General features: G+C 43.6%; 1 protein-coding gene across 1 annotated transcript in view; it reads right to left on the reverse strand.

Annotated features, from left to right (window-relative positions):
- Positions 1-14048, reverse strand: part of LOC106610866 (protein phosphatase 1 regulatory subunit 14B) — a 21836-nt gene extending 7788 nt beyond the window's left edge. Inside the window, exon 1 of the mRNA XM_014210510.2 lies at positions 13618-14048. Within this exon, the coding sequence (XP_014065985.1) occupies positions 13618-13806 (189 nt within the window). The 5' untranslated portion in view covers positions 13807-14048. The remainder of the gene's footprint in view (positions 1-13617) is intronic.
- Positions 14049-19355: the final 5307 nt, after the last annotated feature.

Consider the following 19355-nt stretch of genomic DNA (forward strand, 5'->3'; position numbering starts at 1 on the left):
ATCTGATTTCATGGATGATTTACCCAGCTGCCATTTTGCTCAACCATTAGAGTTAGAATTCCTCTGGTTTAATTTTTTTAATATGAAATTAGCAGTGTTTCTGCTTCCTTTTTCTGGGCTACTTTCTTTATATGGCAAATATCCTGTGCAGATTAGTCTAGACCTAGGGGAAATATTCTGGTTGTGTTTAAGAATAACCCCTTACTGTGTGATATGTGGTCATTTGTTGTAAACTGACACTTACCTGGAAATCTAATTATCTAATGAATTTAGTAGACTGTGTTAACATATTTCAAATGAATCCAATTAACTCCTACCAATGTCAGTTACAGCCCCAAGATATAGATGAGTGTCTGCCATCTTTGAGAAACATTGCAAAACCACATCCACACAAAAATGACTCCGCTAATCTAAAACAAATACTAAGGTAATAGTAATCAATCTATATTCTGGCTGATATTGCCCTTTGAATACCATTTACTGAGAGGATACGATGATGGCTCACTTCTGGCCATGGAAGACTGAGCTGGGAAATATCTGGAGTCAGCAGGTGTAGTTTTAGATTTGACAAGCCCTTAAAAAGAGAATTTTCAAGTCGGGGGTTTAATGGCAGGTCTGTTGATGAGATTTCTGGCAGATTTCTGGATGAGGAGAGAGCTAATCAATGAGACTAGTGGCAGAACGGAAGAGATCAACAGCCCAGTCCAGAGTCCCCTGTGTGTCCCTCTAATTGATAAATGATGCCAGGTCTGACTGTTTGGGATTCTGCATATTGGCATTATTCCACGGGAGCAGGGCCCTGCTGGGCTGTGCTGGGCCAGCAAACCACTGATCCAGGGATCCTCTCTCTGTCTGACTCTGGCTTAAGACTGCAGGGCAATGCACAGCACCACAGAATATCAATGAAAGTTAAAAAAAATTCAGTGGGAGAAAAGTGTATGCATTTGTTATTGTCATGAGAAAGCCTTTGTAACCTTTTGTAGTAGCTCTTCAATGTATATATTGTGTGGGGTTGAATGCTTTTCATTTGTGTGATTTTATTTTATTTAAAAAAAAATGTATCTGGGGCTGAAAATGTCTCGACAGCACTTTTGAAGTTAGGGAAACTAGTCTGACATTAAAATGAATGTTGGCATTCATTTTTTTTAACACATGAATATGAAAGTGGTTCTTTAGAGGAGCATAATTTTTTAACTGCAATATGGATTAGAACTGCAATCTTAATTAACCATTTTATGTTGAGGGATTTTGTTAGGATAAGATGCTCCTGTATCCAAGGGACCAGTTGTATCCATGCCAGCAGAGCCTAAAACTACATTGCCTTTAGGTAGAGTTCAATTGAAATTTGATTGGAATTTGGGGTTCATAACCATTTATATTTAACATTGACATGACAAGACAGAAATCATAGCAGCCAACTGGTGAGGTATTGTAGATTGATGCATTTACAACAAGTACATGGTGAGTATGCAGTATGATAGAGAAGCTATATTCTCCACTTTGCTTGTATCCCTAATACACTATGACCACATAACAAACCGATGTTCCTAAACCAATCAGTGTTAATATACTGAACAAAAATATAAACGCAACATGTAAAGTGTTGGTCCCATGTTTCATGAGATTAAATAAAAGTTTCCAGCAATTTTCCATATGCACAAATAGCTTATTTCTCTCACATTTTGTGCACACATTTGTTTACATCCCTGTTAGTGAGCATTTCTCCTTTACCTGTAACAATCATCAAAGGGAGTAGACCAAGGTGCAGCATGGTATGTGTTCATCTTGATATTTATTTTAACTCTGAACACTTAAAATAATAAACAATGGAAAACGACCGTCACGTCTTGCAGGCTTAACAAAGCAGTACAAAAATAAGATCCCACAACTCAAGGAGGGAAAAGGGCTGCCTAAGTATGGTTCCCAATCAGAGACAACAATAGGCAGCTGCCTCTGATTGGAAACCATATCTGGCCAAAACATAGAAATATAAACCATAGAATGCCCACCCCACACCCTGACTTAACAACATAGAGAAACAAACCGTCTCTCTCAGGTCAGGGCGTGACAGTACCCCCCCTCCCAAAGGTGTGGACTCCCGGCCGCAAACCTGAACCTATAGGGGAGTGTCCGGGTGGGCATCTATACTTGGCGGCGGCTCTGGTTCGGGGCGTAGCCCCCACACCGCCTGCTGATCCCCCCACTTCTGTGTCGCCGGAGGAACCAGACAGTGGATCATCGCCGGAGGCTCTGAACTGCCGACCGCCGCTGAAGACTCCGGGCTGCAGGCCGCCGCTGAAGACTCCGGGCTGCAGGCCGCCGCTGAAGACTCCGGGCTGCAGGCCGCCGCTGAAGACTCCGGGCTGCAGGCCGCCGCTGAAGACTCCGGGCTGCAGGCCGCCGCTGAAGACTCCGGGCTGCAGGCCGCCGCTGAAGACTCCGGGCTGCAGGCCGCCGCTGAAGACTCCGGGCTGCAGGCCGCCGCTGAAGACTCCGGGCTGCAGGCCGCCGCTGAAGACTCCGGGCCATGGATCGTCGCTGGAGGCTCCGTGCCAGGGATCGTCCCTACAGGCTCCGTGCCAGGGATCGTCCCTACAGGCTCCTTGCCATGGATCGTCCCTACAGGCTCCTTGCCATGGATCGTCCCTACAGGCTCCGTGCCAGGGATCGTCCCTACAGGCTCCGTGCCATGGATCGTCCCTACAGGCTCCTTGCCATGGATCGTCCCTACAGGCTCCTTGCCATGGATCGTCCCTACAGGCTCCTTGCCATGGATCGTCCCTACAGGCTTCTTGCCATGGATCGTCCCTACAGGCTCCGGGCCACGGATTATCACTGGAGGCGTCGTGCCACGGATTATCACTGGAGGCTTCGTGCCACGGATTATCACTGGAGGCTTCGAACCACAAATCATCACTGGAGGCTTCCTACGTGGAGCTGGAACCGGTCTCACCGGACTGGGGAGAGGCACAGGAGACTGGGTGCGCAGAGCAGGCACAGGGTATACTGGGCCGTGGAGGCGAATTGGAGGTCTGGAGCTTAGGGCTGGCACACCTCGTCCTGGCTGGATGGTTATTTTAGCCCAGCAAGGGTGGAGCGCTGGCACAGGATGAACTGGTTTGTGCTGGTGAACGGGGGGTACCGTGCGTAGAGCTGGCGCAGGATAACCTGGGCCGAAGAGACGCACTGGAGACCAGGAACGCTGAGCCGGCACACTTCTTCCTGGCTGACGGCCAACTCTAGCACGGCAACGGTGAGGAGCTTGCACCGAGCGCACCGGGCTGTGAGTGCGCACTGGCGACACAGTGCGCATCACCGCATAACACGGTACTTGCTTGGTCACTCGCTCCCCACGGTAAGCACGGGGAGTTGGCTCAGGTCTCAACCCCGACTTCGCCAATCTCTCGTGTGCCCCCCCCCCCCAAATGTTTTGGCCGCAGGGCTTCCATTGTTGCCTTGCCTGTTCTCTATCTCCTCTTGCGGACGGCGATACTCCCCAGGCCTTGTCCAGGGTCCTGCCCCATCCAGGATTTCCTCCCAGGTCCAGTCATCCTGCCCACGCTGCTTGGTCCTTTGGTGGTGGAATTTTCTGTAACAACTGTCAAAAGGGAGTAGACCAAGGTGCAGCATGGTATGTGTTCATCTTGATATTTATTTTAACTCTGAACACTTAAACAAAATAATAAACAATGGAAAACGACCGTCACGTCTTGCAGGATTAACAAAGCAGTACAAAAATAAGATCCCACAACTCAAGGAGGGAAAAGGGCTGCCTAAGTATGGTTCCCAATCAGAGACAACGATAGGCCTCTGATTGGAAACCATATCTGGCCAAAACATAGAAATATAAACCATAGAAGCCCACCCCACATCCTGACCTAACAACATAGAGAAACAAACCGGCTCTCTCAGGTTAGGGCGTGACATTACCAAGATAATCCATCCACCTGACAGGTGTGGCATATCAAGAAGCTGATTAAACAGCATGATCATTACACTGGTGCACCTTGTGATGGGGACAATTAAAAGGCCACTCTATAATGTGCAGTTTTGTCACACAACACAATGCCACAGATGTCTCAACAGAAATGTCCACCAGAGCTTTTGCCAGAGAATTAAATAATAATTTCTATACCATACGCCTCCAACGTCGTTTTAGAGAATTTGGCAGTACATCCAATCGGCCAAACAACCACAGACCAAGTGTAACCACACCAGCCTAGGACCTCCACAGCCTGCTTCTTCACCTGCGGGATCGTCTGAGACCACCACCCAGGCAGCTGATGAAACTGTGGGTTTGCACAACCGAAGAGTTTCTGCACAAATTGTCAGAAACCGTCTCAGGGAAGCTCATCTGTGTGCTCGTCGTCCTCACCAAGGTCTTGACCTGACTGCAGATCGGCATCGTAACCGACTTCAGTGGGCAAATGCTTACCTTCGATGGCCACTGGCACGCTGGAGAAGTGTGCTCTTCACGGATGAATCCTAGTTTGCATGGCGTCGTGTGGTTTGCTGATGTCAATGTTATGAACAAATGGTGGTCACACCAAATACTGACTAGTTTTCTGATCAATGCCCCTACTTTTTTTAATGTATCTGTGACCAACAGATGCATATCTGTATTCCCAGTCTTCAAAATCCATAGATTAGGGCCTATTGAATTCATTTCAATTGACTGATTTCCTTATATGAACTGTAACTCAGTAAAATCTTTGAAATTGTTGCGTGCTGCGTTTATATTCTTGTTCAGTGTAGTTGATACTAATCAGAGATGTAAAGGAAACCTTTCCCACAAAACCATGTTGTTTTGAAAAGAGGCTGACGTGAAAGTCAGACAAGACTGATTGTTGTCTAAATTCATTACTCATAAAAAAAAATTCCTGTAAGAGGCTCGAGCTGTCGACCAATCAAAACATACCATAACAGAGGGGTCACGGGTCATACGCATGACATTTATCTGAGATCATCTGCATTGTGAGGAGGTTAATGGCTGTAACAAGTTAAAGAGGCATCACACATTTAGTACTGTATCCATTGAAACGAGAACCATATTGCTTTACATTTGTAACTTAATAATTACATTTACATTTTAGTAATTTAGTAGATGCTTTTATCCTTTTACAGGAGCTATTAGGCTTAAGTGCCTTGCTCAAGGGCACATCAACAGATAATGACATAACTGCAGTCTGAAGTATATTTCTATTGAGTAAGGATATTATCTGTTCATTTTTAAGTATTTCCTACTCTTAAATTAGTGTTTTTTCCACACCTCTACGATTTGAGACTATTTTCCTAAAAGGTGTGAAGTCATCAACGTGGTCCAGTGCCATTGCCACTCAATACCCAACCAATAAGCTACTTGTATAAATTAGAGATGTCACTAAATAATTCAGCTCTTGACACAGGGGGCTGACCACTAAATACTTCCACACGGAAGAGTCAGAGTATCCAACCACAGTCTAACCTGCATTCCCCAGAGTTCATGCAAAATTCATCCCATTAGCCAACGCACATTGACCAACCATGTCTCCTCCTGCCACACCAATGGGTGGTGTCTAGCAAACAACTTATCCTTCACAGATAGACTGGAGTTTGTCTAGTAACCACTGAAATCTGACATTAAGACATGAGCACCTCAAATCCTACAAAGAGATAGGCCATACTTAGGGGCAGGAGTTTTTTATTGACTGCGTGACCTGTCCAGGAAACCCTGCTTGCCCTAGTCATATTGTTTTATCCATACAGGAGTACAAACCCACAAAGACTGTACCTACCAGACAACAGGCCTGTTTCATATGGCAGGCCCCATAACCACAATAACAAAGGAGTTAGCTACTACTGCTACTGTATCTGTTATCATCCCATCAATCATGCAGGGATCCCATTACGTGCAACATCCTTCAGTCATAAAGGGAGTCTCTCAGGGATTCCCCCAGACAAATTAGTACAGTCAAGAACTCGAACACAATAACATTAGTGTACTGTCTACTAGTCTTCTATTAGTGTACTGATGACATGTCCTGAGTAGCTTAGTTGGAAGAGCAATGCGCTTGAACCGCTGGGGTTGTGGGTTTGATTCCCACGGGAGACCAGAATGAAAATGTATGCACTCACTACTGTAATTGAGTGTCTGCTAAATGACTAAAATGTAAAACATAATTCTCATGATAATAGCATGACAATAATATCAAACCCTATGCAAATTATAAATTGTTCTGGAACCATATTCTAACTCGGTTCTGCTCGCCTGAGTTAGAATACCTCATGATAAGCTGTAGTCCACACCCTTTACCACCACAAATTGATGCTGTCACTAAGGTTGCACTCAACGAGCTGTATAGGGCCTTAATAGAGTAACACAGTATGAGTCATAATACCCATATAACCTAGCGGTCAAACAGGGAAATGGTTCCGATTGTTTTTCCACCGTTCATTTTTCCCATGGGGGATTTTAGAAACACTTAAAATAAGAGCTGTATTTTGTGTAGGCTTATCCTGGCGTGATGTTTTGATAACAGTATAAATCTCTCTAGGACAAGTTGATATTTATTAATATATTCACCTGTATTTACCCCCCAAAAATGTAATACTAATTATCTGCTAATATGGCTATCATAAAGAACTACAAATGCCATGATGATCTGGACGAAACTGCCGAATTGAGGCAAAGGTAAGAATCTCTGGATTAGCTATCTAATGTTAGCTTAATGTAGTAATGAATAAATTGGCTACATTTCTTTAAATGGCCAATTCTGTGAACTGTCTTGTGCAAGTTTTAAATTGTCACAATACCTGTTAGCAAAGGTGTCAGCTAGCGATGACGTGCAGGAGCTTGCATGATGTCTACTTTGATGCTAATTAGCATTTTCGAATCTGAGAGTAAATAGAGCTGAATATGTTGAATAAAAGTCACCCTGTACGAGAGAGATTTACATGGTTATCAAAACGTCACGTCAGGGTAAGCCTACACGAAACACTTATTTTAAGTTTTCCAAAATCCCCTATGGGAAAAATTATTGGTGGAAAAATCATTGAAACCATTTCCCTGTTTGACCACTAGGTTTTATGGGTATTACGACACCTCGACTGTGGGGCTCTATGGCGCCATAGGCAAACAAGAACATTCTCAGTCAGAGGCAATGCTCCTAGTGGCCGGTGATTTTAATGCAGGAAAACTCAAATCTGTTTTACCTAATTTCTACCAGCATTTCACCTCTGCAACTAAAGGCAAAACAACTCCAGATCACATTTACTCCACACACAGAAATGCATACAAAGCTCTCCCTCGCCCTCAAGTTGGCAAATCTGACCATAACTCTGTCTTCCTGCTTACAAGCAAAAACTCAAACAGGAAGTACCAGTGACGCGCTCAATATGGAAGTTGTCCGATGAAGCGGATGCTAAGCAACAGGAGTGTTTCGCTAGCACAGACTGGAATATGTTCTGGGATTCATCCGATGGCATTGAGGAGTTTACCACATCAGTCACCGGCTTCAATAATAAGTGCATCGACGAAGTCGTCCACACAGTGAAAGTACAGTGCATTCGGAAATTATTCAGACCTCTTGACTTTTCCTACATTTTGTTACGTTACATCCTTATTTTCATCAAACCTTATCAATCTACACACAATACACCATAATGACAAAGCAAAAAATAAACAACAGAAATACCATATTTACATAAGTATTCAGACCCTTTGCTATGAGACTCAAAATTGAGCTCAGGTGCATCCTGTTTCCATTGATCTTCCTTGAGATGTTTCTACAACTTGATTGGAGTCCACCTGTGGTAAATTTAATTGATTGGACATGATTCTGAAAGGCACACACCTGTCTATATAAGGTCCCACTTTTGACAGTGCATGTCAGAGCAAAAACTATGCCATGACGTCGAAGGTATTGTCCGCAGAGTTCCGAGACAGGATTGTGTCCAGGCACAGATCTGGGAAGGGTACAGAAAAATGTCTGCAGCATTTATGGTCCCCAAGAACACAGTGGCCTCCATCATTCTTAAATGGAAAAAGTTTAGAACCACCAAGACTCTTCCTAGAGCTGGCCAAACTGAGCAATCGGGGGAGAAGGGCCTTGGTCAGGGAGGTGACCAAGAACCTGATGGTCACTCTGACAGAGCTCTAGAGTTCCACTGTGGAGATGGGAGAATATTCCAGAAGAACAACTATCTCTGCAGCACTCCACCAATCAGGCTTTATGGTAGAGTTGCCAGATGGAAGCAATTCCTCAGTAAAAGGCACATGACAGCCAGCTTGGAGTTTGCCAAAAGGCACCTAAAGACTATCAGACCATGAGAAACAAGATTCTCTGGTCTGATGAAACCAAGATTGAACTCTTTGGCCTGAATGCCAAACGTCACTTCTGGAGGAAACCTGCCACCATCCCTACGGTGAAACATGTTGGTGGCAGCATCATACTGTGGGGATGTTTTTCAGAGGCAGAGACTGGAAGACTAGTCAGGATCGAGGGAAAGATGAACAGAGCAAAGTACATAGAGATCCAAATAGCCTTTACACAGCCTGGAGGTGTGTTGGGTCATTGTCCTGTTGAAAAACAAATGATAGTCCCACTAAGCCCAAACCAGATGGGATGGCGTATCGATGCAGAATGCTGTGGTAGCCATGCTGGTTAAGTGTGCCTTGAATTCTAAATAAATCACAGACAGTGTCACCAGCAAAGCACCCCACACTAAAACATCCTCCTTCTCTATGCTTTACGGTGGGAAATACACATGCGGAGATCATCCCTTCACCCACACCGCATCTCACAAAGAGATGGCAGTTGGAACCAAAAATCTCAAATTTGGACTCCAGACCAAAGGACAGATTTCCACTGGTCTGATGTCCATTGCTCGTGTTTCTTGGCCCAAGCAAGTCTCTTCTTATTATTGGTGTCCTTCAGTAGTGGTTTCTTTGCAGCAATTCGACCATGAAGGCCTGGGACAAGGGGAGTATACAGAATGTTAAGACTACACAAGGCTTTAAGTAATGATGGATGGTCGTTTCTCTGTGCTTATTTGAGCTGTTCTTGCCATAACATGGACTTGGTCTTGTTCTTGCCATAACATGGACTTGGTCTTTTACCAAATAGGGCTATCTTCTGTATACCCTACCTTGTCACAGCACAACTGATTGGCTCAAACGCATTAAGAAGGAAATAAATTCCACAAATTAACTTTCAAGAAGGCACACCTGTTAATTGAAATGCATTCCAGGTGACTACCTCGTGAAGTTGGTTGAGAGAATGCCAAGAGTATGCAAAGCTGTCATCGAGGCAAAGGGTGGCTATTTGAATAATCTCAAATATAAAATATATTTTGATTTGTTTAACACTTTTTTTGGTTACTACATGATTCCATATGTGTTATTTTATAGTTTTGATGTCTTCACTATTATTCTACAATGTAGAAAATTGTCAAAATAAAGAAAAACCCTTGAATGACTAGGTGTTCTAATGACCGGTACTGTACATGTCCTAAGAAGCAATGGATTACGGGCAACATCCGCACTAAGCTAAAGGCTAGAGCTGCCGCTTTCAAGGAGCGGGACGTTATACAGTGCGATTTTAGCATGTAAATCTTGGTGGGGAAAACTCCCCCATTTTTTTGCATGCCAGCAAAACCAATACACAATGCAACACTAAATAATATATTAATTGCACTATAACGGTGCCCACAAACTGTTAGGACCTACATAAAGCCATCCCAGAGTTTTCTTTTCAGCACCATGGAGTGTATCCTTACCACTAATATACCTAGCTATCAGCGACCCCTTGTCTGGCAGAGAAACAGTTCATCTCAGCTTCATTTACTGCCTTTTAAAAAAAATTGCTGATATGGCTGACTTGCTTAAACAAATGTTGTTTCTACTGACAATTGAGATGTACAAACTATGCCATAAGGGAAGGATGAGCGGATAAGAGGCAATACATAATTTCGATTAAGACATCAATGAGCGAGCTAAGACGGACTTAGTCAGTATAACTATGTACTTTTGAAATGTACAGCGACAGAATTGAGAACATGGACCGTTCTTACAGTATTCTCCCTGTACACCAAGTCGGAACCGTAGGATAAATAAAGGGCAGATAATGAAAGTACTTACAATATTTGATGGTGACATTTCTCTAAAACAGACTATAGGCTACATGTGCACCACCAAGTCAGAAAAGTAGGCTAAATTATGAGGGGGAAAGGGACCAAACTATTAGGTCGAGGCACATGGGCTACTAATAGCTTACTACACAACATACACTTAATATTACTTTCTTGGCTACAGTATACATATCTCGCTGGCACATTACATCATTTATGCAGCAGGATATAATACATTTTTGGACTCACCTTGTTGTGCTGTGCTCATTTGAACAAGAAGGTGGCGCTGTGGTCCTTCTTGTGGGCAAATTTTGGCATCAAAATGTGTCATCAAAGTCTGGCATTCTCTGGATTTATGGTGCTTTCAAGACAACTGGGAACTCGAAAATAAAACGGTTGAATCATGCCGTCAGTGATCTCCAGGTCGGAGCTTTAGAAAGAGGCCTGAGTTCTCGACTTGGAATTCCGAGTTGGATGACTGTTCAAAATGTATTTTCCCAGTTGGAGTTCCGAGTTATCTTGAACTCACAAGTCTGAGATTTTCAAGTTGTTTTGAACGCGCCAGAAGTCATGCTGGATTGACAGCATGGCCAATGTATTCAACCTTTTCTGGCCCATGGTGTTGCATGTGAGTGTTTATCCTTTTAAGCTTGGAAAAGAGACCCTTAAACCCAGACTTGGACCACACACCCTCTCCACTGAATAGCAGGCTAGTGATTGCTTTCTTAAATTTGCAATTTCCAACTTGTTGTCTAATGTTTATGTCCAATGGTCGATGAGCACTGAAACGTTTTATGTATATTTTCTCTTTATGACAAGGATTCAAAAGGATTTGCCAGTAAATTGTCAACTTAATTCATGATGATGACTGCTTGTCTAGCTTGCTAGCTAAGGTTTTGAAAGTATGATGTTGACATGATCAGTTCAATCAAAGCTACGGAAGATGTAACGTGATTTGACATACTTTTATCTGTGGCCAAGGACCTTGGGCCTTCTTGGATGGGCACTTCTAATGTAAATCTACAATATGGCAGCACCCAAGGGGCTTGAATTTTTTTGCTCTCCCTGTAGATTTTGCGGTGACGTAGTGTCCCCATGAGTGACAGAACACTGAGCCAATCACAGCGCAACTAGAGAACATTACCAACCCCTACGCCCTGTATTTTCCTCTGGTTGCCCCACCACCACAGAAAGCACAGCTAAGCTGAAACACCTGCATTTTGGAGCTGCCTTACTCAAGAAAGCAAAAAAGATCCGATGTTTGTGTGCGACATTATTAACAAAAATGTATTTTTTTTTACATTGTTTGCAAACTGATATATGTCATGTATTTACGCTAAAATAACATGCAAAACAGGCAACAGGTGGGGTTCTGCCCTGAATGACAGGTCACCACTGCGCTTATAAGAAATCCCGCAATGACCTCCGACGAACCATAAAACAGGCAAAGCGTAAATACAGGACTACCTGTTGTTTAAGAAGCATGTGACGAATAAAATGTGATTTGATTAAAAAAAATATTGATTTGATTTGATTTTGAAGCAGCAGGCAAGACTGACTTAGCATCATTTGTAAAGCAGCATAGAGATTCTTCTTTAACCATAATCCTTTATTCTTTTTTTCTGAGATTCAGGCACCATTTCAACCCACTGCCTTTCAGGGATCTTTGCATATATTACCAGAGAAATAAGCAGTTAATGGGATCGCTAAAAATGTGCACTGCTGAGGGAATATATTTAGGAGACAGCTGTAATGCAATCCTTACAAAACACCAACCGTGTTGTGTGTCCAATCTAACAGTAGAGTGGTTTTATTAAAATCACCCAGGCCTACGTAGCTCACACAGGCTGTCCACTGGCCTGTTCTGAGGAAAATGTGGAGTCTGAGCCGAGAGGAGACGTTGGGTGTCTGTCTGCCACTAGACTGGCTGTAATGAATGTCTCTCCCTCCCATCTCAGTGTGTAGAATGGAATCTGGTTGAACCTGATGCCCTAGCCGAACGGCCCGTCACTGCCCTCTCTGACTACTTTGGATGCATGTATCTGGATAGGTGTTTCTACTGAGGATATGGTGCTGTCTGTGTTCATTTGGACCTGATCATAAACTCAACAGGTCACTACATTAACCTGATTCCTGTCCTCTTACCTTAATGATATAGCTAGGAACCTGAGTTTTTCAAGACTACATGACCTGACCGGGAAAAACTCCTAGCTCTACATATACAGATGTAGGATCTTAATTTGAGCCAGTTTGCTACAGCAGGAAAATAATCCTGCAGCAACAGGAAATGTGAATTATTATGTGTATTATAATTTACTTTTTTGTAGGTGTTGATACATTTTTTGTTAGGACAAATCAAATCTAACATTTTAAAGTGAACATTACAAAATTTAGAAGCCTTTTTAAACCTGGAGTACACTACAAGTTTGCATTTCCTGCTGTGCAGGAACATTATCAGCAACAAAAGAGTGATCAAATTAAGATACTACATCTGTAGCTATTTTCAGGAACTCAAACTTTAATGAGGACACCCCTCACACGTGATGCTCTCTCATGCCCTGCAGCATCAGTATGCCATATGCAGAGTGTTTCTTGGCATTGGAGAATAATTTTTGGGTTGGAGGCATTCAAATCACTCACTGCCCCAACTCAACTCCCTCCTCAGTCAGGAAAGTAAATGAGAAACATCATCCTCCTCCACCCTGTCTTTTCCCGATCCAGCTTCAAACACAGGTGTTGTGTTGTCGTGTTGTCATATGATCTCCATTATCACGCGGGTGCCCATGCTCCTGAAGACATCCCTCTGACTCCTCTGTGCCTTTCCTCTTCACGTGGGAGCCAGTCTTCTGTTGCCATGGCATCCTCAGAGACTTCCCAGCAAATTGATGCAGCCTCTGATGATAATTGGATTTCCCCCCACCAAATTGCAGTGCAGTGATGACACAGGGGGGGTCCTACGATCTCCACACAGGGGTCCCACTCCCTAATCTTTGGAATGAATTATGCAAACGCCCAGTCCCCCCGTTTGTGGTGTGCAATCCTGGCCGTAAGCAGTTCTGCAGACAGCCTCCCTGCCGAGATCTAAGCAGTAAACCTCTCAAGTTCTTAGAAGTCTCAGACTGCAAACTGACCAGAGACAACAGGGATTTGCTGCCCTGTCTGAACCAGTGTCACAGAGGGGAGTAGATTCTCATCTTCTGAGGACAGATGCTGCGTGCCACTATAGTACTGTCTGTGTATAAGTGTTTATAATAAGGAAAGGGGTGATTGTATTAGCCAATTAATATATTTATGTTAGATAGATAATGTTGTGTTACTCTGGAATGCTGTATGTATGTCCATTCAGTGATACAGATGTTCAGAAAGGATATAAATAATGTAATATGATGTATAGTCATCCTGATATGATGGTCAGATAATGTGTATCTACAAGGCTGATAATGCAGTAATACATCTACCCACACAGCCCCTGGGACCTAGCTGTGCCAGCAGCAGCCGTGCACAACCTACCTCATAGTCGAAGAGCAGGTGCAGCTGATTGTCGATCCACTCCTCAATATCCAGCCTCCTCTGCAGGTCCTTGCGGTTGTATTTGACGGTCAGCTTGCCCAGTTTGCGATGCGTAGGCTCCTCTTTTTTATCTGCGGACTGGAACATCACCCTGGACTGGGTGACTGGCTCCGACGCCATGCCTGCCATGGCCTCGGGTAAAACAGCTGAGGAAACACACAGCCGTCTCTCTCTCTCTTTCTATCTCTCCCTCTGTCTCTGGTGCTCTCACTCCCACTCTCTCTCTTGCTGTCTTTCTTGTGTGCTCGCTCTTTTTCTTCTTCTCTTGCTCTAGCTCTCCTACATATCTATCTTGCTTGCTCCGTCTGTCTATGTGCACTCGTCTCTCTCTCTCCCTCCCTCTCTCTCTCTCCCTCCCTCGCACACTCACTGCCTGTGGAGGATGGTAATGAAATATGCCTCTGTGTGTGTGTGTGTGTGTGTGTGTGTGTGTGTGTGTGTGTGTGTGTCTAGGTGTGCTATCCTTATCTCTCAGGTAGAAGAGCATAGGTCAATTACGGAGTGATAAAAACTGAGAAAGGGATGAGAGGGCAACCAAAGATCGGAGTATTGCAGTGGTTAACAATACATTTATTTAACAATTTTGTCATCCAGAAAAAGATCCATGTCCCAAATTGTAACACGTGGATTTCTAACAATGTGGGTTTCCAATTTTCCAATGTGCCCTAATCAGGAGTTTACTCAGTGCTTGACTGAGTAAAGAGCTTACCGGAGCTGAGTACCGGCACCTAAAATGTTCTACTGCTTGAGGTCCTGCACCTCTTATAGAATACTGTATAAGCTCAAAAGTATTGTGGAGCTCCTGCACCTAAATAGAAACAGTACCGGCACCCAAAATGAGTACCAGAACCTACTGTATTTCAGTCCAAGTCAAGCACTGAGTTTACTGTATTACTCTGTGGCTTATCATCTCTACATCACAGCATGTGGAAACTCTTGGCCATCTCTGTTCATCCACACTTATCAGAATACCTGCGTTTCCCTGACAGGTGATCCAGACTTCCTCCAGTGTTCATGAGATCCCCTCCACGTCGTTTATAACAGCTATTATCAGGTGTACATTTAATAAGCCTTGAAGCCAAATTGGCATCCTCAGTTACATCTCCATCAATAATGGATAAAAGAGAGAGCAGATAAATGCTATTAACAATCACTCAGAGGGTAAAACCAGTGATAAAGACTCTGAACTAACCCATTTCATTTGAGAAGGTCAAATATCACCAGGAACTAAATTAGTCAAGGTTAAAACTACTTAGTTTTTCTTTCTGTGCCAAACTAGTACAGTTGAGACTAGCAAGGGTACGCTGTAGTTTCCACAGATCCTTTTACAATAATAACAATGAGACCCTGCTTTTTGTTTCGGCAGTGTGTATCAGTCAGCCGTGGTGTTGCGTGTTCACCTGCTGAGGCAACGTCTGTTACAAACACCGAATTATTGAGCACCATTGGCAGCTCACCTTTCCAGGCAAACAAATGAATTCATACAATTCACTGTTACCCGGTTCTGCCCCATCAGGCTGACTGAAAGGGGACTGGGACTGGGGAATCAGGAGACCTGGACTGGCCATCTCTTCATTCTAGAATGGGAGGAATGAGACACACCTCACATAAGTGCTGGATCTCACATTAACTTGACTCATATCCCTTGATTGGTTATTTTTATACTGCAGAGGCTGTGTTAAATATGATGCTCTTCTGTTTTTACTGGTTTACTGGACTTGGGGGTATAATAGTGTGTTGCTCATAACACTGCCAACAACACACATAAAGTGTGTGTGTGTTTTAAAAGGTTATTGATTTTCACAAGGGACCCCAATTACTTGTTTCAGGCAGCAGCCATGACTCAGTACAGGAGTCACGATGCAGCATCAGCTTCATGTAAAGAGGACATGAAGATGAGATAAATATGAAAGGGGCCCATGAGACTGACATTCTGACAACTATTTCAGAATACACTCAAGAAACTGATCGTTCAGATGATCTGGATAATTTTCTGTGTGACACTGCCATCTAGAGGGTATAAAAAGGTTAAATTTGGTAAAAGTGAGAAAGAAAAAAATGACGCTATATAGCCTGTCAGAGATTTGAGCACTAAATGCATCAGGACATTGTATGCATTGGCCTATAGTCTTAGGCGTCCACTGTATGATATTAATATTTAAAAAATAAATATAAAAGTAGAGAAGCCAGCTTAGTCCTAGCCCCAGAGAGAAATAGAGATATGCCGGCGACATGCATACCAACATGCATTTCTTTATCCTTGTCAGATGGGCTACTGCATTTGCTATACATATATCGGGGGACAGAAGGAGATTAATAAGTATTTTTTTTATCCGAATATTTTTTTATAAAGATAAGTATTATATTGGACTCTGGTAGGCCTACAATGTTCTTCCTCGCCTTAAATTCAACTGTCAGAGTCAGTTGGAGCGCCAGTGCGTGCTGCCTTCATATCATAGGCTTGCAGTATAGGCAAATAGCCACACCACGGAAAACTTTTACAAAAGGCATTATAACTGCTGTATTTCTGTATTTTGAAAGTTATATATCTTGAAAACTTGATTTTGGGACTATATCAACAATGGACTAATGAAACAAATACCAAAAGATAGTTTTTGGGTGGAGTTTTCCTTTAAACTAAATACTGAGCACACAATTAAAAATACCTAATTTACCCAACGAAAATTACTCAACAGAATGAAACAAAACATGTTTTGCAAATTTAAAGAACTGGTTAAGATTAATAAATAGGCTTACAATAATAACAATGATATAAAAAATAATAATAATAATAATGATGAAACAAATTATTATAAATACAAAAAAAATAAGTAAAAAACCGTGCATCCTACCGGAATTGCAAGTTGCACAGTAGCCATTTGTATGGTATTAAAACATATTCTGCTAATGTCTTCCATCTTGTAAAAAAAATGTCTGCACTCATTGTGCCCTCAAAGCTCAGCACTAAGCTAAGGACCCTGGGACTAAACACCTCCCTCTGCAACTGCCCCCAGGTGGTAAGGGAAGGTAACAACACATACGCCACGCTGATCCTCAACACGGGGGCCCCTCAGGGGTGCGAGCTCAGTCCCCTCCTGTACTCCCTGTTCACTCATGACTGCATGGCCAGGCACGACTCCAACACCATCATTAAGTTTGCCGATGACACAATAGTGGTAGGCCTGATCACCGGCAACGATGAGACAGCCTATAGGGAGGAGGTCAGAGACCTGGCAGTGTGGTGCCAGGACAACAACCTCTCCCTCAACGTGATCAAGACAAAGGAGATGATTGTGGACAACAGGAAAAGGAGGACCGAGCACGCTCCCATTCTCATTGACGGGGCTGGAGTGGAGCAGGTTGAGAGCTTCAAGTTCCTTGCTGTCCACATCACCAACAAACTAACATGGTCCAAGCACACCAAGACAGTCGTAAAGAGGGCACGACAAAACCTATTCCCCCTCAGGAGACTGAAAAGATTTGGCATGGGTCCTCAGATCCTCAAAAGTTTCTACAGCTGCACCATCGAGATACATCCTGACTGGTTGCATCACTGCTTGGTATGGCAGCTGCTCGGCCTCTGACCGCAAGGCACTACAAAGGGTAGTGTGTCAGAGGAAGGCCCTAAATATTGTCGAAGACTCCAGACACCCTAGTCATAGACTGTTCTCTCTGCTACCGTACAGCAAGCGGTACTGGAGCGCCAAGTCCAGGTCCAAGAGGCTTCAAAACAGCTTCTATCTCCAAGCCATAACACTCCTGAACATCTAATCAAATTGCTACCCAGACTATTTGCATTGCCCCCACCCTCTTTTACGCTGCTACACTCTGTTTATTATCTATGCATAGTCACTTTAATAACTCTACCTACATATTGTACATATTACCTCAATTACCTCGACTAACCAGTGCCCCCGCACATTGACTCTGTACCGGTACCCCCTGTACAGTTGAAGTCGGAAGTTTACATACACTTAGGTTGGAGTCATTAAAACTCATTTTTCAACCACTCCACAAATTTCTTGTTAACAAACTATAGTTTTGGCAGGTTTGTTAGGACATCTACTTTGTGCATGACACAAGTCATTTTTCCAACAATTGTTTACAGACAGATTATTTAACTTAAAATTCACTGTATCACAATTCCAGTGGGTCAGAAGTTTACATAGACTAAGTTGACTGTGCCTTTAAACAGCTTGGAAAATTCCAGAAAATGATGTCATGACTTTAGAAGCTTCTGATAGGCTAATTGACATAATTTGAGTCAATTCGAGGTGTACCTGTGGATGTAGTTCAAGGCCTACCTTCAAACTCAGTGCCTCTTTGCTTGACATCATGGGAAAATCAAAAGAAATCAGCCAAGACATCAGAAAAATAATTGTAGACCTCCACAAGTCTGGTTCATCCTTGGGAGCAATTCCCAAACACCTGAAGGTACCACGTTCATCTGTACAAACAATATTACGCAAGTATAAACACCATGGGACGACACAGCCGTCATACCGCTCAGGAAGGAGACGCGTTCTGTCTCCTAGAGATGAACGATACTTTCGTGTGAAAAGTGCAAATCAATCCCAGAACAGCAAAGGCCCTTGTGAAGATGCTGGAGGAAACAGTACAAAAGTATCTATATCCACAGTAAAACGAGTCCTATATCGACATAACCTGAAAGGTCGCTCAGCAAGGAAGAAGCCACTGCTCCAAATCCGCCATAAAAAAGCCAGACTACAGTTTGCAACTGCACATGGGGACAAAGATCGTACTTTTTGGAGAAATGTCTTCTGGTCAGATGACACAAAAATAGAACTGTTTGGCCATAATGACCATCGTTATGTTTGGAGGAAAAAGGGGGAGGCTTGCAAGCCAAAGAACACCATCCCAACCATGAAGCACGGGGGTGGCAGCATCATGTTGTGGGGGTGCTTTGCTGCATGAGGGACTGGTGCACTTCACAAAATAGATGGCATCATGAGGCAGGAAAATGATGTGGATATATTGAAGCAACATCTCAAGACATCAGTCAGGAAGTTAAATCTTGGTCGCAAATGGGTCTTCCTGTTTGGCCCTGTCCGGGGGTTTCATCGGATGGGGCCACAGTGTCTCCTGACCCCTCCTGTCTCAGCCTCCAGTATTTATGCTGCAGTAGTTTATGTGTTGGGGGGCTAGGGTCAGTCTGTCACATCTGGAGTATTTCTCTTGTCTTTTCCGGTGTCCTGTGTGAATTTAAATATGCTCTTTCTAATTCTCTCTTTCTCTTTCTTTCTTTCTCTCTCTCGGAGGACCTGAGCCCTAGGACCATGCCTCAGGACTACCTGGCTTGATGACTCCTTGCTATCCCCAGTTCACCTGGCCCTGCTGCTGTTCCAGCTCCAACTGTTCTGCCTGCAGCTATGGAACCCTGACCTGTTCACCGGACGTGCTACCTGTCCCAGACCTGCTGGAACCCTGACCTATTCACTGGACGTGCTACCTGTCCCAGACCTGCTGTTTTCAACAGCAGGAGCGGTAGAGATACTCTCAAAGATCGGCTATGAAAAAGCCAACTGACACTTACTTTTGTGTTACTGACTTGTTGCACCCTCGACAACTACTATGATTATTATTATTTGACAATGCTGGTCATTTATGAACATTTGAACATCTAGGCCATGTGCTGTTATAATCTCCACCCGGCACAG

Source organism: Salmo salar, chromosome ssa09, assembly GCF_905237065.1.
Source record: "Salmo salar chromosome ssa09, Ssal_v3.1, whole genome shotgun sequence".
NCBI lineage: Eukaryota > Metazoa > Chordata > Actinopteri > Salmoniformes > Salmonidae > Salmo > Salmo salar.